The following is a 27,434-nucleotide window of genomic DNA, read 5'->3' on the forward strand; positions in this document are numbered from 1 at the left end:
CAGACAAAACAGATTTGGTTTTGAATAAACGCAGTACAGTTTTATTGCAGGGTACTAGACGTTCCGTCAGGGTCTCACCATTATATTGGAAAAAGAAATAGAAACTGAGAAATCGTTTTAAAAATACTAAAGTGACACATCTTTACTAACTCTTCATATTTTAATGTTTTGGATAAAGTGGAAACTAAAATTCATGTAAATAAAGTAGTTATTATGATATCATCGAACAAAGCACCGTAATAAGTATTTTAAAACTAAATACAGCATTTGATTTTTTTATTTGTTCGGTTCTCTTTTTTATAGATTCTAGTTTGAATTTCAAAAACACGACAGAAATGTTTTTCAGCTGACACCATCTTTATATATAGACACTTTTCTTTGATGGTATTTCATTAGAATTTCGCTGTCACCAGTTTTCGACGTATTCGTCATCTATGTACAAGCCACCACCGTAGTCATCGGGTCGGATTAACAGATTTCTGTTAAGACTGACAGGTCCTGCCCTTTTCTTGCCTCTGAAATTAGAAAGTATATTTAAGTATCATTTTGGTGTTATGCTTTCCGACAATTCGCCACGTTCCTTCCAAATTTCAGTGAAGCTGAAAGTTATCTGGGTAATTATTTCGGAAGAAACAAGTGTTTGTTATTAATATTGAAAGTTGAAAGTATAGCAGAGAATGCCAAAGTCCACAGGTGTACATCAAAAGTGATAATTTCATGTTTCTGTTGTAATTTTGCAATTAGTTGCCTTAAAAGTCTAATAAATAAATTATTTCGTATGGGAATAACAGAATAGCTAGTAATAGATAAACTAGTTACATCAAACGGTCAATTAACCTGTACAATTTTCAACCGTACATATTTTCCTGTGATGCAAAATTAATACGTCCCATGTCTATCTTACCCCATTTTAGAGACCAACATAGCTAAAATACAAAATCCTTAAACGACTCTTGTCATGGCTACCTTGATGTGATTGATCTTCACCAAACATGGTCTTTAGCTTTCTTATACACACATGTGTTCAAGTAGCATTGTCTGGCTCCTGTTAAGGACAGCCAGAGTTAGAAACAGAAAAAAGTCTTAAACATTTTTTATGAACTGTTTAAGGATCTTCACAAAACTTGGTATGTAGTATCTTCTTATTGTCTTAGATTACTTTTGTTCAAATGTTTATACTTTACTACTTTTAGGGCCACCTGAGTTAAAAGTAAAGGAAATATTTACACTCCTTCTTCTCATGAACCAGATGTTGAAATCGTCAATAAATTTGTTCAAATGGCCGCGTTTATTGGACTGATGGGTATTTACCAAACTTGTTTCATGGCATCTTTGCATGTGCCGTTCTCTATTTTGTTTAGATGTTTTCGTTCATAAGGGGATGCCATAGCTAAATACAGAAAAATATATAACAACTTCTCGAGAACCGCTTGAAAGAATTTGGCTAAGCTATTGTATATACTTTTCTCAAAGAATTTCAATTGATTTCAGGCAGGTAAGGGCTGCCAGAGCAGACACATATTTAAACAACCTCTTCTCATACATGAACTTGATGAACCAAACCTAGTTTTAACTACCCTTGATTGGACCTCTCCTTAGTTATAATGATTATACATTTTGGGGCCGCTTTCAATTGCTTATTTATGAACTGTTTAATGGATGTTCACCAAACTGTTAAAGCAATGTCAAAATATAAAGTTGAGCAACTTCGATTCATTTGGGCACCTTGTTTTTAAAGTCATTTTGACGCTATAAGATACGACTTTGAGTCAGTATGTTACGGTGTGTTTTTATGTGGGGGCATAAAAAAGTAAATTAAAAGGTTTGAGCCCAGTTTATGTTTGAGCGCGCTATAGACATTATCATTTGAGCCGCGCCATTAGAAAACCAACATAGTGGCTTTGCGACCAGCATGGATCCAGACCAGCCTGCGCATCCGCGCAGTCTGGTCAGGATCCATGCTGTTCGCTAATGGTTTCTCTAATAACAATATTCTTTGAAAGCGAACAGCATGGATCCTGACCAGACTGCGCGGATGCGCAGGCTGGTCTGGATCCTTGCTGGTCGCAAACCAATTATGTTGGTTTTCTCATGGCACGGCTCATTTAGAAAAATGATTCAGCTTATAGTATCTGCATAAAATATTACAGTTTACCGTTTGATGTAACTAGTTTATCATTTCCCTAGCTAATCTGTTTTTCCCATATGAAATAATTAATTTATTAGACTTTTAAGGCAACTAATTGCAAAATTATCTGTAACTTAAATCACAGACTCGCTAGCTTAATTTCAACATTCCGTCTTCAACTGAAGTGAATATGATTGCAATTCTTTGAGTATGAAAGTGCAATGTTCTTCGTTTCAGAAATCGCAATAATATGTCTGGCTTTTCATACAATTGTTCCGTATCAAATTTGTCCAGTCACAGGGTAAATAAGTCTAACCGATGCCAAAACATATATTTACCTCGGCACCAGTAGGAAGTATTGACACAATGTATTTTGTTAGCCTATTGTCAGACGGCCAAGCATGAATGCGTGATGACGCATATTTCACTGAACGATTAAGGCAGTTCATATCTCTTGGCAATCATGAAAGAAGTGCCAGATTTGATACTGATGTTTGACGAACACTTAAAAATTGGCAAAATATTACGTTTTATATATTTTACAAATTCAGTTGGGGAAAATTTCCATTTGGCGAAAAACGTGAGTTTTTTCCTATTTCCCGAACGAGAAACTTGTTATCAAATATAAAATTTTGATTCCCGTGCGGGAAGCAAAAATAGCATTTTGGACTTGTTTCAACGTGGGTGGTGGTGGGGGGGATAGACACTAATTATATTCTTATGCATCTAGCTTTTTTAATAAAACAGGCCAGAAATGGTGATTTTGTTTCCTGAAGGGGCAGCAATTTATTATATTTAGTAGCAACTTTCCTGTTCGGGAAGTACTGAAATCCCCATAGATAGTTTCCGGAAATGGATGTTTCCCCTACTGTACTTTTCTCGTCGTTTCAGTAGGGTAAAAATGAAAGCTGGTTCCTAGTGATATAATTTCTATTTTGCAATCGCATGGTATCTTGTGTGATACTCGATAAAAGGACATTATGCCTTAATGTCATACTTGAAAAGTGAACTATTTCAACAAAATAAACACACAAAATAAACATGTTTTGTGTATAAACAGTATAACGACCCTTAGTAAGAACACTACCACTAGCCGCAGTATCAAGTTATGGCATCTTTAATCAATGTACAACTTGACATTTATAGTTGTGATGCAGCTGTACAAACAGGGTATTTAAACTTCATTTAATTAGGATTTTCTACGTTAAAGTTAATATGATTATCAATTGGCAAAGATGCCCACGGTATATATTTAACATTTCAAGGTCATTTCTTAGATACAGAAATTTCTTGCCTACCTGGCGGGAAAAGTTTTGAATTGCACTATGTCGTACCAGTAATAAATATCCCTATGTTTCCATTGGGGAATACCTTGCTCTTAAGTGGGGTCACTATCGTTTTAGCTATTTTATGACGTCTTAAGCAGGAAATAAAAGAAAAAATATATGTTATCGTGATCTACTATAACGTGATGGACAAGAAAGATCGTTTTGCATGTCTGCCAGTGAATGGCAGCTGTTTTTCCAACCCTCGGGGCAGCATGTACAATAAACCTTGCTAGCACTCGACTTCTTATTCTATGCTGTACCACGGGTATGGAAAACCCTGTCTGAAACAGAGAGGCATGTATGATCCTTATACTCTGAAACAATAAATATGTGAAACCATTATGACAAGTGCAAAACAGCAACAGCCTCCCATGTTTGGTCCTATATATTGAACATTGAGTTTGATAACGTATTTTGCATTACCTTGACCCGAATTAAATAGAGATATTTGTATTCGGAATGCAAGCATAGGAAAGCACTCTGTCACTAATGAGTTCTTTCGTTATTTATTTCTAGAATTACGCGGAAATGTTTTTAACTTAACATATGTTGAACAATGTACGATTATTGCCACTATGTGATTCATTTTCGCACATTGTAATGGGTTTAGCAAATCATACCAGCATTGACATGGTTACAGAATTGACAGAATGCGTTATTATGATGAAAATGTAACCAGTTTCCATTGCAAAGTTAGCTATAGTACGTATTGATTCCATTTGTATGTTATTTACCCTCACCCCTTGGCACATGCATGTTCACTCTGTAATATACCATAGTACTGATAGATTTGCTAATATATAATAACTTTAAAACACGTATCCATCACACGTCAGTAATCATGTTATGCAAAAAGAAAAGCATGGAAATGCACTTAATATTTTTTCCAACTGCAAATTACAAAGACGACCAATCCATTTTAGGGTCGCAGGGATAAATGTTTCTTGCTATATATATCCAATAAGTTAGAAAAATTTGTTTACCATCAAGATACATATACAACTGAAGTGTTATAACTAAATACAGTTAAAAAAAACTGAAATTAAGTATCATAGACGCTATGTACTAGTAGATTTCGTTTTTGTTATTAATTAGAATTATTCATCATTAATTCGAACGTTCTGGTCAACTGTTTTGTTGTATTGTTAAATGTATTGTTACTTTTACCGTTGTATATTTCTCTTGTAATTCCAAATTGAATGGCCATTTACTTGTGTTTTAATGCTTTGCTGTATATTTGTATATATATTGTAAATGGAAGAGACTGAAATAAATAATGATAAAACATATTATCCAGTGCAATACTGTGAACACCACTTTTTATCATGCATGAGAAATTCATGTGCACTTTATACATTGCTGATGCTAGTGAAATACATCTATGACATAGGATTATCTAAAGTTGAAGATTTTTGAATGATGTTTACTTTTATACACTTGCAAATGCTAAACAATGTATGCATAAATCGTTATTTAGAACTTCAACTGGTATACTCATATCCTTGACGGCCAGCACATTTTTATACAATCTCGCCAGGCATACGTATGTTTTTGACAACACAGAAAACAATTTCAGCCGACCTTCTTTTCCCGGAAATAAATGAACGGCTAAACTTGAAAACGAAAGGTCCACAGTCAGGGTTCAGGCGCAGGGCTCACCCCATCTAAATGTATGCGCGTGGACATTTTTCTTTTTGCTACTGGGGAGTCAATTTTCAGGGGTCCGTAACGGAGCAAGCGTATATGGAGTTTTTTTCAACTTCGTCAAATCGTTCAAAAGGTCCTTTCTGATGTTGTCTAAAAGTGTCGGTATATGCTTAAACTATCGTGTTCTGCTGTATTATTATTTACAAAATTCTTGTAAAAAAACACACGTTATTTTACCCAAGAAAGACACTAAAACACGACATGTTTGGCTCTATCGAATAATTTAATACAATTGTCATGAGCTTGGGACTGTTAAAACTAATATAGTTCAAGTAATCTCCGACTCTAACGTGATTACACTGTGACTCAAAAGATCGAAGCCTTGAATATAGTATGCGTATTTCTATTGATAAAATGAGAAAATATTGTTCTAATTACGTGAAACCATATTAATCCACCTTTGTGATTAATTATTTTTGCAGATTATCCATGATACAAATACAATATTAAATGATGAAAAAGATGCATATTTAGAGGTGAAAGTTCGTTCTACTTAACATATAAGAACTAGTTCAAGCAATAGTGAAGTATTATAATATAAAAATCCTAGACCGGGAACCCCACGGTTGAAAGAAGTGTGAAGGAAGCGATTTATATCCGTGCGTACAAACCAGAGCTGAACAGGAACGGAGGCCATTTCAGTCTACCGCACATTTGGCACAGCACGTTACTATCGCTCACCCCTACATGCGGTGTCAGTCAACAATAGGATGAAGTCTATTATTCACATACGAAAGCTTCTAGGTATAATTTTGAGTATACTTCGTGTGTGAAAACCTTAGACACTTTATTATGCCTTCTACATGTCAATACCTGAACAATTACTTTTTATCAAGACTCGTTGGGTAATACAGTCAACGTATCTTTAAAAATCAAAGTTTACTTCCGTGAATAGAGAACTGTCATCTAAATCACAATCTGAATTATGATCAATACCACACAGTTAAATTTCCTTAAAAAAGCTAACCCTCCATTTTTAGTTAATATGTGTATTTTCGCCTAAAATAAAACATACTGTTATCCGAAATTACCACAGCTGAACTTTTGTTGGATGATCATTAATTACACCACCAACAAATTGTTTATTAAAGTATTATGTAATGAAACATCATAGCTATCGCACTCGTTCCAAAGTTGCGGGTTACCTATTGGGTTGCAGAATGGAACATCTTGAAGAATAAAACAACATTGCATAAAATCTTTTGTTAGCCTTTGAACTAATTTCTAACTGCACGAAACATTTTCACTTGAGACCAGACATTAGAAACAGCTATTTTAGTATAATTTGTTTGTTCTAAATTGATACCTTCGGTGTTTATTTAGTTCATAATGTATATATAGTAAATCTATCAACTTTTATTTTCATTAGTCTCCGTTAAGCCTTACGCATCATACTTTTACGGCGCTATTTATTAATGTTTGTTGAGCAATAAACCAGACTCGATTTGTATGTGACGCCATTGCTTGCGTTTTAACGCTGCTGCCTCAGCGTGAATTCATTTTGCATTTGAAGTATACTGAAATTATTTTGTACTGTAGTGTTTGAATAGAAGCAACTGAGCCACAGGCTGTGTAACATCATATATCAAACATTTTATGATTTTATAAAGTCTGTTATCGACTGACATTAGAGACATTGATTTAACTTGTTGAAACAATGAATAAGGTTACTATGATATAAGAATATATATATATCTTTTTAATTTTTGGATGACTTATTACTACTTATCTTACTTAAACATGTGCGCACGTTTGGATACCTTTTTTGCCTGACGAATGTTTTTCGGGAATTTTTCCGCCGAGCATTTCTCTACAGGCAATTTAGATAAAAGGAAATTTTGAGTTTTTTATTGTTTTGTTAGCAAATAATAGTGTAGTTTACAGATATTGTCTTGTGCAGTATCCCCGCTGAAAGTGGTACTAAAATTGATCTTACTATTTATTATTTGAGTAATGAAAAACCCACAAATTGATTGAATGTACTTTAAATTACTCAACATTCCTTTTTTCAGTGACTCACAAAGTCCGTGAAAGTAACGAAGTAATCTTACTACTTAAATGCATAAATTGTTGTCTCTTTCATAGTTTGGTTGTAAAAGTGCTTGAGATTTTCCATATAAAAAGTCACTCTCGAATTAGAAATAATGGTGCCAATATATTGTCGAAACTGACTGACTCTATGCCCATCTTCTCAATACCAATGTTGACACAGACTGTGCTGACACTGACTGTGTGGTTAATTTTACTGTAGGACTTTCAACAAGTATAGCTTTTAAAAAATCTAGAAAGTGGCTCGCTGAGCTCTTGTTATGAGAGGGCAGGGACGGAGCTCATGAAAAAGGATCTATGAATAGTACTACCTCAATATTATTTGCCGATGCAAATTTTGCCACCAATCATTATTATCACCAAAGAAGCAATCATTCTGCCTAAAAATGAATACAAACGTTTATCCAGTCCCTGAAATACTTCCAGTGTTAAGATCCTAATGGCATTTGTTTCAAATACGCAAGCTTCTAAGTGCTCAACTGCTTTATTTATCCTAAGTTCATCTAACTGTTAAGCTCATTTCTGCAATTATGGAGAAGCAATTGATGCAATATTCTACTTGCGATAGATTGGTCCTTGGCGTTTTATTGAGCTCATTTCCTTCATTAATGATGGCCGCGGCCTTATCTTATAGGCATACAGACACTAAATAGGAAAATGGCGCGAAAAAAATGGTGGTCGCATAATGGCGGATTCAAATAGTCCTCAGATTTTTTGCTCTGTAAAACTATTTTCCTTATTTTTCTTTGCATTTTTTTTTTGATGTAATCACATAACAGATCTATGCTTGACATGTAGGTAGCATTTTCATAATGAAATAACAACATAACAGAATTTTTCATGGAAACTTAGATCATACACCACCACTACAATGTGGGGTCTCATTTTTTAGCTGATTTTGCAGTTGTGTGTTTGACTGAAAATATTTTTCTTGCATCAAACATGACCCCCACTTTTCTTTTGATTTTTATTCAGCACTGACAATATTCTTCAAGAAAATGTAAGTTGCAGAATTTTAAAAAGGGTCCTGATATGTGCTGCGGCCACTGGAAATGTATCAGTTTTATATAGAATAAAGAAGAACAGCTATTTAGTGTGTTGTAACCTATAGAGCACTATGGCTTTTTTCATAAACGAAACGCCATTTGCTTTAGGTTGCTGGTTTGCTCTTTGTAATTGAAGGAAAGAGCTGGGAGCCAGGAGGCATTTTAGGTAGTTTTTCATAGTAAAATCCTAGTCTGTTCCACTGATCTGTCTAGCAATACAGATATGTAATATGTAGTATAAACGCGTGGAATTAAGAGTCTAAGTAAAATTCTATCATAATACTGTCTCGCAAGAAAGGCAAACTGTTAAATATAATTCAACATTTCACACGTTCCGGACATGAGGCATTCGTACTAAATAGTCCAAAGAGCAGTCATCCATTATCTTCATCTTTGAAGAAAACCTATCACAGATTACGGACACTACCTTACCCGGATTAGATACATTAAATGAGCCGTGCCATGAGAAAACCAACATAGTGGCTTTGCGACAAGCATGGATCCAGACCAGCCTGCGCATCCGCGCAGTCTGGTCAGGATCCATGCTGTTTGCTTTTAAAGCCTATTGGAATTGGAGAAACTGTTAGCGAACAGCATGGATCCTGACCAGACTGCGCGGATGCGCAGGCTGGTCTGGATCCATGCTGGTCGCAAAGCCATAATGTTGGTTTTCCCATGGCACGGCTCAAATGAAAAAGAAAAAGAGTAATGTGTGGGATTACATACACTACCTGTCCATTTTCCTGAAAGAAAGTTCCGTGTCTATAGGAAAATCTCAAGAACATTTGAGGCATGCCAAGAACTCCAATTTAATGCATCAGTTCAAATTGTCGACTTAATTTGGATGAAATAATATGTAGGAAACTACTTTGATTTTTTTTTTGAAGTATACACTAGTTTATGGCTATTCATTCTATTGATGTTTCCGTCAGATCTACTGGCAGTATTTAAATTAGGTAGTGTATTTACAACTGTAACCGTCACATCATTAGATGTAACTGTATTTCAACAGCCCACAAAACGCTGACCCTACTCCCCTTCGTTTTAAGACATATGCGCTGGCCCTTACATGTAGTAAGTAATCAAAGAAAAGAAGCAATATCATTTTTGTAAAGTTCCGTTACTTTGTAATTACCTAATATATCGTTTGTCATCGGCGGCGAGGTTTTTTAATGCATGGTAAAAAAACCCTGGTAGGATTGCTATGGTCCTTTCTTGTTTCATCATGGTACCCTACGGTCCATCTACGTGACAATGTAAACATGGATGACGAACAAGGGTTAAGGGCAGGACTTGATAATTTTCTCTGACGCCGGTCAGTATTATCATTTTGACCTTTTTAGTAAAAACAATTTTAGTAGTTTGTTTGTGTCATATAATACATATAATATTTGTAAACCAATTCCTAAAACATAGAAATATATCTCCCTAGAAATAATTCTGATTTTTCAGAAACACTTTGGATTTTCTACACGCAATTTAAAGAAATAATACTTTGTTAAACAAAATGAACAAACTTGACGTATTTATAAATTTAATCATTGAAATTGCTCTGTCTGTATCTTTCTTGTAATAGTTTTTGTAATTTTCTTTTTTCTACTTGGAGAAAACTAATATCATTACAAACATAATAACAAAGTCCAGATAAATCTGTTCGAGCTTTTGTTAAAAAAAACCACACAAGCACCGAAGTAAATGTTGCAAAATCTAATTAAACTGGCAGCTTAAACAATATTTATTTTCAGTTTAATTTTTTTTGTAAAAACAATCTTACAAATTTCTATTTCTACTGAGTTTACATTCGTTAAAAAAAAAGAAATTGAAGCCTATAAACACGCCCTGGTGTCAGTCATTATTAAATATATTTTAAGATATATTTTGTAAAAATATTTTATATAAACTTCATACTCTTTTTATCAAAGTCTTATATCTGTTTATTTTTGGTTTGGTGCCGTTCTTCAACAGTATTTCAGTTATCATATGTTACAGAGGACAGTTAACTTATTCCTGGATACTGTACCAGTATTAACCTTATCTCCAGAGGTACCTGCAAGCTTCTCGGAGCTGGAGGTCGAATCATTTCAGACGGAATATGTTCTACCAACTGGTCGCAGAAAAAACGCCTTGCCAGAGTATCACATTTAATACCACACAATACCTAGATCTATACCCTCCTCACCTAGAGATAGACCCTAACATTTTCATTGATAGAAATACGTTAAATAAAGTATAGAAATTGATTTCCAAGTCCTTGAAATTAACAAATATGATTTCACAAATGTGCAATGTATGATAATTTTGCTAATATCAATAACAGAAATTTTAAGATTTAATTCAAAGTTGTGATCCGCAAAGAATGTCAACTCTTGCCTTGGGCTAGTACTTTAAAGCAGAGATATCTATTAGTTTACTTCCCTTGCAAATACACAATAGAGTAGAAAACGAAAACGGTTTAATACACATTATTATACATTTTTGCACAACAAAATCGTTTAGGATTTATTACTATGTGTTTGATTTACCTCTGAACCACTGGTTCCTATGATTTTGTCAACTTAATTATGGTAAAAATTAACTTTTAACAAGCCGATAATAAAATGAAATACCAGTAAGTATTTTATAGTGCAGATAATACAGTTTTGCTTGTATCGAAGTGTCACAATAGAAGCACTTTTGTATACAGAACACCTGGTAGGATTAGTAAGGTGCAATTATATTGATCTCTTTTTCCTATGCCTACCTCACCTAGCTATGCGGAGTATAAGGGCAAACATTGATTTAAATGACGAGAAATCTTATACCGAAAACATATACTTACATTCGTCTGAAAAATTCTGAAGGTTGCGTTGTCCCTTTAAGGGCTTTTTGTGCTTTGTAATTCATCAGAATGAAATCACCTGCCTGTCTTCTACGTCTAAAACAAAGTAAAAAAGATTGCATAAAAATCGATAACAATAAAGTAGATACGTGTAGAGTTTTGGAACGAGTGCTTGGACCTAAATAATGTACTTTCAAATCAGTACTTTCATTAAATGCGGAACTCACATGCAAAAAGCAGGTAAATTTTACCTGTTGTGCTTCATATTTAATTCGACTATGCTATTGTAATTTAATGCAAAAGGGTTGTTGCACTTTTGCACTGTTTACACAGAACACTGGAATACATCGAGCAATGGTTCGAATATTGTTTTGAAAAAGCAGCACATTTAAAGAATTACTTGTCGTCAAAAGTGTATGCATTAGTATTCAAGACTTCCCGATGAAGAGGTTTATTTACATATTCTACAGTTACTTGACTTAAACATATTTCGCTTGTGCTCAGTGACATGTCATTCACCTCTTCGTCAATTTTCTTTTCCTTTTTAACGCTCAATTTGTGGCGGTCTTCACAATCAGTATTGACAATAAAATTTAAATGGAAGTGGTACGGAAAACACATGTCAATGTATTTTTTTCTGTTGTTTTGTTGGGTTTAACGTCGCACTGACACAATTATAGGTCATATGGCGACTTTCAAGCTTTTGATGGTTGAGGAAGGCACCAGGTGCCCCTTCCAGCATAATTTCATTACGGGCGGGCACCTGGGTAGAACCAGAGACCTTCCATAAGCCAGCTGGATGGCTTCCTCGCATGAAGAATTCAACGCCCCAAGTGAGGCTGGAACCTACATCGGTGAGGGGCAAGTGATTTGAAGTCAGCGACCTTAACCACTTGGCCACTCCCGCCACCGCCCACTCCCCCTATATGTCCATGTAAGTAGCTTGCTACATAACACACACGCGCACGCTCATTAAACAAATGGTGAATAGTATTTTCTATTTTGCAATTATTGCATAACGCTTTGCTATCCTTCAATAAGTTTTGACAGTTGCGTTTTATGTTGAAGAGTTTTTGTGTGTATTGTAGTGTGTTCAAAAGGGTAAACATGAGAAAATAATAATTATCATATAATATTTTAAAGATAAGAAGTAAAAATGTGGTGTTAGCTTTGGTCATGAAATGCCTTTTATTACCCTTTCAAACAATACGACAAAAGCAAACGATAAAACTGTTAACGATTTTATAGCATTAACAAGTCCTCTTTCATGCTTTTCTGGGAATTTGTAGAACTAAAATGAGCCGTGCCATGGGAAAACCAACATAGTGGGTGTGCGACCAGCATGGATCCAGACCAGCCTGTGCATCCGCGCAGTCTGGTCAGGCTCCATGCTGTTCGCTTTTAAAGCCTATTGGAATTGGAGAAACTGTTAGCGAACAGCATGGATCCTGACCAGACTGCGCGGATGCGCAGGCTGGTCTGGATCCTTGCTGGTCGCATACCCACTATGTTGGTTTTCCCATGGCACGGCTCAAATGTAATTACCACGTCGGTGTGTCTCAGGTTACAGCTGTGAATGAATCCGTCTTAATTTGTATTGTTCAAACTAGTAAACAAAACTCTGCTTATATTTTGTTTTCATTTCGAGGAGGACTGATAAAACATATACAAACCAAAGACTAAAAGCGTCGAGAAAGTTTGGAATGTAAATACATACATAAACCAGCATACATGTCATTTTTCACTTCGCTGCTTAGGCATTACAGACTTTATTTTAGACATGACAGTTCGCAAGATTAAAGACATGCTTTTTTTTAATGCAAAATAAACTGTTAAAAAACGATGCATGAAACATCTGTTTTAAGTTGAATTATAGTTAGTTTAATGGTTTCTACAATGAAAGTAATCAATGGTTTAGAATCTGGGTTCTATAATTGTTCTCACAAAATTAAAAATAGAATGCAAAGAAAAGCTAACAAACAGTTTGTTAATTCAATAGCAACGATTCTCAATCTATGCACGTATATCAGATGGTTGAATATGAATCTAAGAGTCAAATAATAAAGAATTGCACCGAAGAGTCACTGATCGAAAGTGATGAAGAGGTTTTGCCTAAGATTTCAAGTAGAGCTTATGTCATTAATCATTACGTGTATACAAAGACTGCAAAAAACTTAGACAACCTTTCTGTTGCACGACAGGGATAAATCGTAACTATGTATGCACAGACTGTAGAAAGTTGAGACAACTAGGGAGAAATCATTGTAATGTATACAAATACTGTATGAAGATGAGATAGCTTTTCTGTTGCTTTTATAAAATGATTTTTTTTTCATCTGACTAAAAAAAGCTGAGACAACTTTTCTGTTCACTAATGGTCTTAATCAGTGTCGTGTGTAAAGATATTTAGAAAGCTGACATTTAATAATCTGTCACTGGTTAAAGATGCAGATAGGAATATCCGGTTCGAGGGTAACTGTTATGGCGATAACGAGGCTCTGGCGGTAAGAGTCTCGCTTACAGCCATAATAGTTACCCTCGAGCCGAATATTGCCATCTGAAATTACAACCAGTGGTAAATTATTTTTCTTGTATTTTACAAATTATAGAATAAATAAAGCAAAAAGAAATACTTTCTTTTTAGCACTCTTTCTTATAGGAGTGTAGTTACACAAAATGCGGGAAATTAACATCCGTAAGCAGAACTGACGTCATGACGTTTCAATGACAACAAAGTTCCGATTTAAGCGTAGCGTTCTTTTTTTCCGTAAACAACTTATTTTGAATCGAGAAATATACTATAAGGAATGGAAAACAATTATCAAGATATTTGATTTTTAATCGCATTAAACGTAAACGTCAATGCACGAATTGCTAGCTGCCAGTAAAAGTACTAGGGTAATCTGGAATGGGTGTGCCAGATGGGTTTTTCCAGCGTGGGTGAACTCACCGGAAATGACAATATGGTGTGCAAGAACAACTGTTCTGTTGCACCAATGGTATACATCATTGAAATATATAGATATGTCTTGCACGGGCTATATTTAGGAAACCCACTGTGCTATTTTAAGGCTTTTTATTTCACAGGAAAAAAAAACAACAAATATAATGCCTGACCGAAAGCAATGTACACAAATCTGCTGTTGACAAACGTCAAGATTCGAGATATTAGGTTCCTATCCGTCCGACACAATACTACATGTATAATGTTTCTTGTATAGACAGGGGAGTGATTGTGTTGGGCACCGAATTTGTACTGTACCCTGTCTCTTACAAGTCCTTTAGTACCTTGGTGATATGGCCATGGCGTGGCGCAAGCTGTTGTGTTCTGTCCAATATGATGTCGAATAACGCGATGGTTAAATGCAATGACAATTTCTGGTGTTTAACAGACACAAATTAGTGTAGTTAATTGAATACCGATAAAGATATTCGATAGCCGTGACTGAATAGATAATTTTGTTAAGTCTATACGCGCGCCAAACTAATATGTTGTGTGACACAAAATCATTTCATTTGCTATGGGATCTCATATTGCATTCCCACTGGAATTTTTTGTGCTCATTTTACAAAAACTGAGGTTAGAATAAATTGGATGTCATGACGTATTAATAAATCTAAGGAGCGGGAAAATGTGGGTGTAGAAAATAATGTTGCCTTAAACGGATGAAAATGGATACCAAACAGTCAAAGAGTCGTCCCGTTAAAGTTTATCTATTTTTAATGACCAGATGTAACAAACAGAAATGTAGAAAAGTAAAAGCAGCAAGCAATAAGTAACACAATAGCACGCATTTCCATTGTAGATAACACTAACGTGACACTTTGTAAAATTACAAAATCCTAAGATAAGATGGTTTCCGCTTAGCCCTTAAACATATGTGTTTATTTTTCATAAATAATGACCATCTTCTTAACAAGAAGTAAAATGCTCAGTTCAGTTAGAGCGATAACATGAAGGAAACATGGTGCCAACTGTTAAAGAAAGTGCTTCAAAATACGTTTTTATTTTCCGAACGAGCTAAGCTACTAACAGAGCGAACTGGAAAAACATGAATGAGTTGTAAATCTGGCAGACATTCATGCGTTTATATGTCCGTTTGTGTATCTAAATTTTGCCATGTTATATGATATAGTGGACAATACATATATGTTTAAGTATAATTTAACTTCGTTATCTTGGACTCCACGGAACAGGCAAAATTTGTTTGAGTTAACAGTAGTTCGAGCCATTTAACAATATAAATTATATTGGAATTTGGCGGGACCTGACGATGAGTTCGAGCGAATGGTGATGTACGAATTATCCGAGTTCGAGCAAACGAAGTTCGACTGTATATTCAGTTTATCCCATTTTATAATTTTCATGCACTGTAACTTAGGTTAGGCTCCTGGTTGCTTAGAAATAATTGAAAAACGTTATTTCTGTCACTGTATATAAATTTATTATTCTATTTAATGTCAGATTTCCAACGTCTCCAATAGCACAATATGTTATAACATTATATTTGAGAGAATTTTGTCCATACCAACAAAATTATTTTACCATTTTTACATGAGGCAAATGACATGGAAAATCACTTTTATTTCTCGAGATAATTTATTTGAATCAGTCACAGAGAAGTTAAATATTGTGGTATCACGTTTTTATCAAACAAGTCATATGATATATAACTGACGCACTGAACAGGTATCGCTTAAAATAGATGACCGGTAAACGGATTAAGCTTCGTTAAGTAAACAAATAGTATAAAGAATTGTCTAAAGTCACAATTCCTAGAATAATAGCTAAGGCCTGTGATAAATCATTACTGAAGGTTAAAAAAGATTAAGAGATATTTTAAAGCTGTACGTTACTTGACATACTTTTCTAAGAAAATTTACGGTGTTTGGTACGCTGCCATTTCTATAAATAGTTCATGGTCACACTTCAAATATTTATTTGGTGACGTTAATTAAACATGCTGATATTACTTCCAATAATAACACATTTATTTATTCCAGAAACAATCTCGGAATTGACCTGTATATGGATTAAAATGAAATCTACTTTAAGATCTTAGCATAGAACGCAACCACGTAATATATTAGCAGACTCGTGGAGGACATGTTTCTGCAGGATTCGAACTTCGGTTGTCTGATTCATAACTGTCCGACATATTTCAAATTGGCACTGTTTCAAGAGGTGGAAGCCTCACTGTTTACTTCCTGTTTAAGATTTTAGAATTTTAACGCGAAAGTTTAATGTTTGTAGCATCATACTGGTTATCAGTCAGCAATCCAAAATGAAATCTAAATTCTAAACATTGTAGTAATATTTATTGCAGAAGCCACTATACATGCATTGAAAAATACTATATTTGCTAGCTAGAATGTACGATCTGATGTTAAGATCATATTTGTTCAACATACACACTATGGTGTGTCACAGATACATCATAATTCAAACAAAGCGCTTGGCATATAACGGACAGTTCTGCCAAGTGTCCACCTGTGCCACAAATGATGCCAGGAGGGAGCACCTCCAGGTATATAGTCACCTTATCTTTCTTAGCAGACAGTATGACCAACTTGCAAAGTTTTTGTCCAACAGAAGACTACCAACAAATTTGGTCGTTAATTTCATCTCCTAAAAAACATCATTGCCAACGTTTCCGATCAGTATGATCAAAGGTATTTAAAATTGACATTAACGAGTTAAGGAAATAAATCTATCCAGTCCTACACATAAGCATTAATTCAATTTGGCTTTCCCTTGTGGCCATTTTAAATATCATTCACGTCTGAAAACGTTTTCTAAGTCATATGTACTGTAATTTTTTTCACAGATTATTAAAAACAATAATCCGTAAACAAATATACTTTGATTTCCTTAAGGACAAATACAAAACAATTATATTGTAAAGGTGACAGGTTTATTCGCTGGAGACGTCTAGACAATTAAAATTTACTGGATCTGTTAGTGATGTTGATCACGACGTTTCCAAAAACTGTATGATTTGTCTTCGAGGAGGAACGAATTGCGTCGCGTTTTTTTCCTGATATTCAGTTTTGAGATTTAAAAGACACTTTTATAACAACGTGCTTCGGCGGGTTCTGTAAAGATATGTTTTGAATAAAGAGAAACTGACTGCTTTGTTCAAGCCTGGCATGTTGTTAAGAAAAGGAGTTCTATTTTAGAATTATAAAATAATGTTGAAAATATTTTTGAGAATAAAAATCCTCGAGTATTTTCCCCAGTAATCTATGAAGTTATTTAATCAAAATGAGAGTGTCTTCTCTTTCTTTCAGAATTCAAACAGGTCGATATGACTCTCAATGAGAATCCCAAGAGAATCGAAAGAAATCTGCGATTTTGTATAATTGTGATAAGTATGACATTAAAGACGAGTGCCATTTGATTTTGATTTGCGCATGTTAGTCTAATTTCAGAACAATATACATATTACTTTATTTAAAAAAGCATGTTTACATTTACAGAATTATCAGTAACTGATAAAAAAAGAATTTTATTAAACTAAGCAAATTTTGTTCAACACGCTATGCTTTTTAGAACGTGTGTTAAGCTATGTTTTAGAACGTGTGTTAAGCTATGTTTTAGAACGTCTGTTAAGCTATGTTTTAGAACGTGTGTTAAGCATAGATAACAGCTCATCCTCTCTGATGTTTGAATGAATATATATTATGGTTTGCACTAGTTGAATATGTTGGTATATGATATATTCGTGTATTTGTTAATATGTCATGAATATGTCCTACTGTACAAAACAAACAAGATATCTATTTTGTACTGTAATATTTATTGAAGATGATACTAATGAGCTACGTAATAAGTTTTAGAAAAGCTCTTTCCCAAAGTGTAGACAATAGATAAAAGAATGATTTATAGAAGGGTTAACGGCTTGTATCAAAACGCCAACTTGTATTTATTGATTAATTGTCTTGAAATTCACAGACATTTTAGCTCAGCTATTCACTGAATAAGAAGGGCTATTTTACTCGTACCTTCTTCCCACAGCCCCGCCGCCTGGCCACTCCCATTCCACGCATTTCTTCAATATCTATTTTTAAAATTTCTCACACTTTTTTTTATATCTGACGATAATACAATTTTGGCACAGCGGAGATTGGCTCTAGTTGGTAAAAATATTTGTCAGTAATATACACGAACATGTGGTTGTTTGCACTGCTTGGCGGGTATTAAATTACACTGACAAATTTCAAGTCATCTGACGACATTTCTCATTTAATGGTTGAGGACGACCACAACGGACCTATCCTCCATGTATTAATCACGTGTAGATCCAATGATTTCATTGCAAGACAACCAAAGCGAAAAAAGAACACTTGGAGGCAAAAGGAAACAAAATGTTTGGACTTACCTTTTGTGTGTATTTGTGTCTTGTTTGTCTGTCTGTTTTTCAGCCAACGTATGATACATCTCTGTTAGTATTACCATCAGTAACAGATATATTGGAATTTTAGACACAAAAAGTCTCTCTGAAAAACAGATAGAGAATACTTTAATATTTTTATTAGTTGTTGAAATCTGAACTTATTCGCAACGGTTAACAGTCTTGACGTGAACACATTTTTCACGCATGACCGACACGTATCCAGTGTAGCACCACTCCCTGTTTAAGTACAAAATGTAAGATAAATTTCATTTCGTGCTTGATTTTTTTTTTTGTCATTATGAAATGCCATACCAAGGAGTTCATTAGACAGTTCAAGCAGTTCGGAAAGTCTGTAAATTATCTTTTCATTTGATGTGGGTGATACATTAATAATGTCTAAAATTTGATGTTCCAGCCGGTTCATTTCCGACGGAAAAGGTTTATTTCCGACCAAAAACAAACCTGATATATTTTGCAAAAGCAAATTTATATTGGCTCGCTAACGTTTCTAATGGAAAATAAACAAGACGTTGCCTCATCGAGAGAAAAAGAAGTTTAATTATCGTTTCATTTTATTTTATTGATAAACAGGCGAAATATATCACTACATGGCAAATATGGCGAATACATTTGAGCCGCGCCATGAGAAAACAACATAGTGGCTTTGCGACCAGCATGGATCCAGACAAGCCTGCGCATCCGCGCAGTCTGGTCAGGATCCATGCTGTTTCTTTAAAAGCCTATTGCAATGAGAGAAACCATTAGCGAACTACATGGATCCTGGCCAGACTGCGCGGATGCGCAGGCTGGTCTGGATCCATGCTGGTCGCAAAGCCACTATGTTGGTTTTCTCATGGCGCGGCTCATTTAATATTGGTTGGCATCCTTCAGTTGGTGTCAACTGTGGTATTGTGACCTGGTATAATACTGGTATAATTACGATAATACAGCATCAAAGAATTATCACTTAGAAACATTTATAGGCGCAAAAAGGCAGAACAGGATTTTTAAAACACTGAAGTATATACCTGAAAAAAAAAACCCAAACCTATGGCCAAGCACAAGAGCGAAAACTTGCAGTTGTTAGATGATTATGTCCGAAAGAAAAATAGTATATATTATTGAAAAGAATTTGCTTTTGTGAATTCGCATAGGACATAGAAATTACCGAGTAACATCAAATAAGCGGTGCGGTTGACAATAAGTTTTCAAAGATTTCAGATTGTCATTAATGGCATAGAAAACTACTAGTATTACTTGTACAAAAAAAAAATATTTTCATAGCTTACAATTATTACACAATTGCATTTTAATAAATACGGTGAAGTTTCTAAGAAGCAAGAAAAACTGTACTTTTTCTTTCACCCCTTATACGCATATTTGATACAATATACTTTATATAATTTTGAGTTCTTGACGTTTTTCCTCTTCTGGAAAAATTTAGTTATAACGAATTTGATCACTTTACGTTACAGGCTACTCCGCAATGGACGCCTTTTTTTTTTTGGGGGGGGGGGGGGGGGGGCAGACGGTATATTATAAATGTATAAATCTGCATTGTAACATGTATCTAATTCATTGTACCTGACCAGGCTGGCAAACAGCACTTAAATACAAGCATCTCAGGTTTTTATGCTGTCAAAGTGCTATTACTTGTTATTGTTATTTTCTTGTAGACTTGTTACATGCCATCTAATATGCAACTTAATTTCAATCAGCTGTACATAAAACGTCATAAATCCTTCCGGAAATCAGCTTTTAAATAATACAATAAAGCCGAGAAAACAATATCAATAATTTCTGGCTGATTTTCTTTACTTTTTGTATCGGAGTATTTTTATCATTACCTAGAACTGTAACGTAACATATTTCAATCCACGTAACCTTTAATATTCATGAAAATAATCAAAATAAGTATAGATAAAGTAAAAAGGTAAAAAAGGTAGTTAGAAAAATTTCCATTTAGATTTTCACGGGGGAAGAAGCCATATTTTGGAATTCTTTGTCATAAAGCAAAAACATCGTAACATAAAAATGTATCTGAAGTTTTTAAATAGCTCATAATTATCTTGTTACAAATGAAACATGCAAAATTATTTAAAAAAAAAAAAACAACAATAACAACAACTTTATGAAAGTATGGTAATTGTAAGTATGTGGTAATTCTCAGCAATACGTCAGTCAGTTCTACAATGTAACTGAAGCATTAATCATTCAAATCCGGAACAGCAGTTAACATAATTGTTTAAAACCCGACTAACACATCTAAAAATTTAATAAAACAGGACCCCTCCTTACTTGAAATTGATTTGCGTTCATTTAATTAATTTGAGCAGATCGCATGGGAAATAGCTATTACACTTCGTACAAAAAAGAGATTTCTTCGTAAACTCGCTTGTCTATCTAAAACTGTTTTAATTATGCAGTAATATGCTTTTTCTATCTTTCAGTCTGATCCTAAATTGTGCGTCATCTGACATAATTCGAAGACCAGAAAATATAGTTTCGGCGTTCAATAATTCAATTTTACATCTTGAAGCGATGAGTATGTTCAAGACATAAAATTGAACGTTTGAACGTCGAAATATGCTCTCTACTCGAATATATATATAGAGAGAGAGGATATTTGTTTGTTTTGAGTGAATATGGAATATATCTCACTGAGAAGTGAGAAAATTTCAAATACATTTTCTCACTTCGAGGTGAGATATATTCCATATTCACTCAAAACAAACAAATTTTCTTTATGCTCAATTACGTTGAGATGTGCATTTTGCAACAATTTTTAATCTCAGATGCGCGTAAACAGACATGACGTCAGACGTGTTGTGACGTTAGAACTACGCACACAACATTTATTTTTTGCTGCATAACGTTATGAAATTCTCATTAAGTAAAATAATTTGAATCGAGAAATATACAATAAAGAACAAAGTTCGATTACAATTTTCATCCTGTTTTAAACAAATAATTTAAAATTCATACACAATGTATCAGGGGGAGGAGCTATATCTCTCACAGTGTGAAAATATAGATTTCATATTTTCACAGTGTGAGTGATGAGATATAAAATATTTAACTGACAGAATACAGTATTTCATTAGTTAGCATAAAATGATTTGCTGTACATTTCGAAAATCTATCGTGTAACAAAGGAGTTCAATGTTGTTTCCGCACTAGTTACAATATCATATGCTTTTGATTTTGGTTTGCAAGATATGTAGAATAATGATATTTTAGCACATGTCTTCCTTAGATTAAATATATTAAAAAAAAAAAATTGTTCAGTCATTTTAATATATCTATGTACTATCCTGACTTGCACAGGCCTTATTTATTTTATTCTTCTTCTTGTCGTTTGCGGTTTTTTTTATTACAAACCCAGACGAAGAAGCAACGATGTGACAAAATAAACTCTCCATTACTAGGTATTCAAATGGAACCGCAACTCCAAAAGACCAAATGATAAACATCAAATCTTAAATGTAGGTAAAACTTTCTAAAGGTAAATAAATATTTACATAATTTAAAAAAAAACATTTTAAATCAAATATAAGAAAACAAGTACATACCTTTGTGAAATTTGCCCATTATACGTTAAATAAATGTATTTTAATGTTTCCGGATGTCGGAAAAAAGCGCAAAACAAAATATATTTCCACAGATTTTATAACGCTTAATAAGTTGTTGTTTTAATACTCCGTAGTGGCACTAAAAAGTCAAGTATTTATAACAGCAGTCCACCATCTGTGAAGAGCTTTATTAAATTTCGTCATCGCATAAGTCGTCTTGCCATTGCGCACTACTTCATCTCGAGGAGTGACATGAAAATCCAATCAGACCGACAACAACCTACTCACCAATTTATAGATCACTGCGCCGTTTTCAAATATGGCGGAGGCGAATATATTGTTTTGTTGGCGATTTCGTCATGATTGCTGCAATTATTTGATTGAAAGGCGCAAGTTTCAGCGGGGAACGGTACAAATGGCCAAGAGTTTCCAGTTTTATCCAGCTTATTGAGTCAATATTTTGCAGACGATCAACCAGTAAGTAGATATTTGATTAATGTTATCAACACAAGCAAATACGTAAGTTGTTATTTTTCATCTGAAGACAAAATATAAAAAAAATATTTATGTGACATTACACACAGTTGCCCAAGCAATTATTTCTACTAATGCAAAGCAGCCTTAACATTATGAGCACTCACCCTTTGCTATTGTGAAAACACTCTATCTAAGGATTGATATGAGATCTTTAAGAGAAACAAATTAATATTTCAGTGCCGAACACAAACTAAGTGGTAGATAGATCGCAGCAAAAGGAACAAACAAACACATAACAGTCCAGGAAAGTGTAATAGGTCTTCAATAGGTACAAACCGCCAATTACACAACTAGAAAACTTGACATTGGGTTAGTCACTTCCATGTTAGGTTAAACACGTTAGGATAAGCAAGACAAAAAACTTAGGAAATACGATTTGAAACAAACCACAGATTGTGATACTCATGCGAGTCTATGTAATATGTGAAAAAAATTCTTCTAAGCCTGATCATTCTTTAGGCTATACAAAATGACACTATGTATAGTTATTATTTCATGTAGTCATGTAATTATAGTGGAACATTTTCTCCCTTTACATTTCAGTTAATACCTTTATCAATTTCAAAACTTTATCTAGGTTAAAATCTATATATTAATACTTGAACAAAAATGATTCACTTATATTTATGTCTATTGTTTATTACTAAGTACCCAAACTGATTTTTCATTATTGAAATTGTCTTAATTAGATGTTACAAGAACTACAAAACTAGGAAACTGTATATAGATTATTTTTTCAGTTAAAACGCATGTTGATCTGTGATATTAAATTTCTATCTTCCTTAAAAACGAATATGTTGTTCCTTGGTTCCCTGAAAAGTTGTGCTATGTGCACAAGTGATAATTTTGTGCGAACTATTTTGTCAACAGATATAACCATATAACCTATTTATATCATAAAGTTACTGTATATGCCCTGGATAACCGGCTGGACAAAATAAAAAAAAAAACGCTGGAAAAATAACCCCGCTGTAAATGGTTAGGTAGAGTTTTTCATTTATTTCTGTTGATACGAGGCCAATCCTTAAACTTCGGTTTGATAGGTTTGTTAAGGAATAGACATGGCTTATATTTACCACTTCGGGTCTGAAAACGATCGTTATATAACGTTGTGCACGTTACTGGTACAAAAATAGGACGTAGGGTACATCCGGGAAAATACGGACGATTTTTACAACCCTATGCGCTTTATTACACTTCAAGTAAGAGCTTTAAAGAGTTGCGCTAGATCGTGGTGTGACTGGAAGTGAATCCTTAAAACCTTTTTAACGCTCTTGATTTTAGCCATTCTAAATTTGAACCCGAGGGAAATATCGTCAAAAGAACTTTCACTGAATTTTGACCGAATTCTGTTTCTGTACGCCCTTTTCCGATCTGCTTCTGATTTTCTATTCTTATATAACTCTTCCCTTTTATTTTGTCTTTGCCAATATCCTTTAGGCCTCACCAAATTAAAAAGTTGTTCATCGGATTTGCCGCTCGTATATTTTCAGAAACACAAAAAAAAATGTTTTTTTTTTGGTTTTTGGCTTGCGCTCGCCCCATTGAAAAAAATCAATCCAAAATTTTTTGGTGCGCTACTTTTTACGGACGTAAAAATGTATAAATGCTTATAATTCCAGTCCCAGATTGTTCTCAAATGGATTTTAATCAAAATAAATACATACTACGCACACATCATCTTTAATAAATCATAACACTTATATTTAGTTGCATTAAAGTTATTTCCCCTTTATGCAGTTACGCCATTTTCTCCAAATGTTTACCAAATTACATGCTACAAAAATCGATTTATTTCATTGAAAACTGGATGAAGAAAAACTACTAATTTATTTGATAACATCAATCTACATTATTTTGGTAAGGGTAAATACTTATTGATGCATGTCACTTATCTGTTTTCTGTTTTTCCTGTCCAAATGATCAGCATTTGCATACGAAAGTTGGTGGGTTAAGGAATTTACACTATGAGTTGTTTTCAGAACAGTTTCGATTTTCAAATTTTCCAATCATTTAGTAGACTAATGTTAATGCACGTTAATCTCCATTTCAGACCTTAATTGAGACTTTGTTTCAACAAATTTAATATGTTATGAAAGTTTAAAGTTAGAAAAAGAGCTGTACATAAGACATCATGCTCGACTTTTCTGAATCAGAGCTTTGCCAGTAAAAGGGGCATAATAGTCAGAAGCTTTGAAAGTACAGAGCTATTGGTCATTATATAAAACTTAATTAAAAATATTCTATGTTAAAAAGGGGCATAACTCTGTCTAGATTCAGACTTAAGAGTATTGTTTCTCCTGGTGTAGACTTTGACAGTAAATAACTGTTCCAATACTCACATAGATAATTGATGTATCAAAAACTTTGTAAAGTCAGCTAAGAATGCTACATTTCATAGCAGTAAATGTTCAAGTCACATATGTATGTGATATGTATGGTGTAAGGTTATGCATTGTTGTTTATTACATATTTTCTAACAGCATTTTCAAAAGCATGCATTATTTGATTACAGTGTACTGTATGACAATGTTATTACCTTTTTTTTCACGAGTTCGCTTTGTTGTGCGTCTGCAGGTCAGATTTTCTCAATCCCTGGAGACTTACTTTTTAATTTAAAAGGGCTATACATTCTATTTTAAGGTTTTTATTAGTCAATCGAGGGCCAAATGAAGACAAATATATTTCTTCGCTCTTCGCTCGCTCCTGATTTTCTCAAAAACAAAAACAAATATTTAAATTATTTTTTCGCTCGCCGCCTCAATTTTTTGCAGAAAAAAATCCGATGAACAACTTATCAATTTGGTGTGGCCTTAGCCTGAAAAATGTTTCGCCTATTTTCGTCTAGTTCTGCATTTATGCGTCTTTCTCTTTTTCGTATGTTATAAACGTCTTTCATTTTCTGCTATGTGGCTTTGTTCTTTTTTGGGTTGCTGTTCTCTGTATAATTTCACCTTCAATAGGCCTACCTTGTCGGCAGATGTCGCGTGTAAATCTGTGGAACAGTATATCATTAACTAAGTCCCTGTTGCAAAATACATTGCACGTATGTTGCAAATTGCATGTAGGCCTATATGTAGATCTATATTTTTATCTATTAATTATCTAATTAACTGCTATATTTAATAATAGTAATAATAATAATAATAATAATGATAATACTAATAATAACCATCATCATCATCATCAGAATTTGATTATCAAAGACCCAGTTTCAAGGGCCATAATTCCGAAGTGCCTGGGCCGAATTGGCTAGTTATCGAACTTGGCCGAGGATGAGAAAGATGGTCAGACAGACAGGAGTAAATCAATATGTCTCCCACACCACTGTGTGGTGGGAGACATAATATTCTGTAGCCTTTAAGCAACCATTTGCAACTTTGTTAAATTTGGTGTATTTTTTAGTATTTTACAGTAAAGCATGTACTTATTCCGATTTGTAATGTGCACAGCGTCTATTAGTATATTTTTCGAAATTCTCTAGAAATTCTCTCTCAATTTCTTCAGTCTGAAAAAAAAAACCCGAAGTTTTACGCAGATGTCTTTGTTTTATGAACAATCTATGAAAAGTTTAACCATTTGGTTTAACAGATGTATCTATTGGAGCATCGGAGATAAATTTCCGGGTTCTCCGTTCTTTCTGAAAAATAAAAATTATAAGCCGTTAAATATAGGGAGTCGGTAGATGTCGCACTTAGGGCTTGCGCCTGTTATGAACGGCTATATAGCAATAATTCGGGTCCGGAGTAAAACTTTGTAACACAATAAAGTAAGACTCACGAAGGTCTATGCTGCATTCTGGATTCATATTTATAATATAGTGTTGTATAGCAGAATCTTTAATATCAAACCCACTTTTCGTTTCAAAATCAGTTCAATGCTGTACTATTTATGAAACATTTCTAGATGCTATAAAGTTACCCGTTGTATACCGATTTCAAAATGGTGTACATCTGCTTCTATTGTTCAGCAGTCAGCAAAGCAAATCTTAGCATGTAATATCAAATGAATGACAATATAAATTAGATCAAACGATAGTAAAAGGAATGCCTATGAAAAGCAATCATTTACACCTGCAAAAACTGTGGAAAGGGTACAATCTATAGTAGCCCGGAGCAGCACCTGGGGTCTTCCTCCACTGTAAAAAGCTGGAAAAGTCGCCAAACGATCTGGATTATGTCGGTGTGAATGTAAACCAACCAACAAACCTATAAAATAAAAAAAAATTATGGTGAAGAAATGGCATTTCTGTAACTGATTAGGTTTAAGTCAAGTCACTACCAATCATACGTTGACTGACATACAAAGGTATGCATATAGCCACCGGAGTTAATGGATAGTCCATAAACGGAAACACCCGAGTTCAGCGACAGTATTACAGTAATTTTTTCTTCACCCATACATGTCTAACGGCTAATTTTCCCCCCGGAAATTTCATAGATTTATGACAGCAGTTTGACAGTTTATTTTTTATTTTTTATTTTATCAAAGTGTGCCTAAGAATACTGCAGATTTGGCTGAAAATTTTATGATGCACTTAAACGCAGCTCAACACAATTATTTTGATGCAAAACATTTTAATACATTATTTAAGAAATAATATATCTCATCCAGTGATTTGTCGTTGAATAAAATCAGTGTTTGGAGTTCAGATGCGAAGGAATTATATCACGAGGGCGCAGCCCGAGTGATATAATAATACGCATCTGAACGAAAAACAATGATTTTATTCAAGATCAGATCACTAAATGAGATATATTATTCCGATTCTTACACGTTACCAATGATTTTAATTACATCATTGACGACGTCCGTCAAATATTTGCCTGTTTTTGTTGGTTTCTTTTTCAAC

General features: G+C 34.1%; 1 protein-coding gene across 2 annotated transcripts; it reads right to left on the minus strand.

Moving 5' to 3' along the window:
- Positions 1–259: 259 nt before the first annotated feature.
- Positions 260–27,434, minus strand: LOC123536605 (uncharacterized). Of its 2 annotated transcripts, none has more exons than XM_053528012.1 (4): positions 27,380–27,434; positions 18,459–18,576; positions 11,077–11,172; positions 260–515 (listed from the first exon to the last, which is right to left on the minus strand). In XM_053528012.1, the coding sequence occupies exons 2-4, from the start codon at positions 18,533–18,535 to the stop codon at positions 407–409; spliced, it is 282 nt and encodes a 93-aa protein (XP_053383987.1). In that variant the 5' UTR covers positions 18,536–18,576; positions 27,380–27,434; the 3' UTR covers positions 260–406. The 2 variants fall into 2 exon arrangements, with proteins under 2 accessions (XP_053383987.1, XP_053383986.1); XM_053528011.1 differs by lacking the exon at positions 27,380–27,434 and adding an exon at positions 22,046–22,294.

This window comes from Mercenaria mercenaria, chromosome 17 (assembly GCF_021730395.1).
Source record: "Mercenaria mercenaria strain notata chromosome 17, MADL_Memer_1, whole genome shotgun sequence".
NCBI classification, from domain to species: Eukaryota; Metazoa; Mollusca; class Bivalvia; order Venerida; family Veneridae; genus Mercenaria; species Mercenaria mercenaria.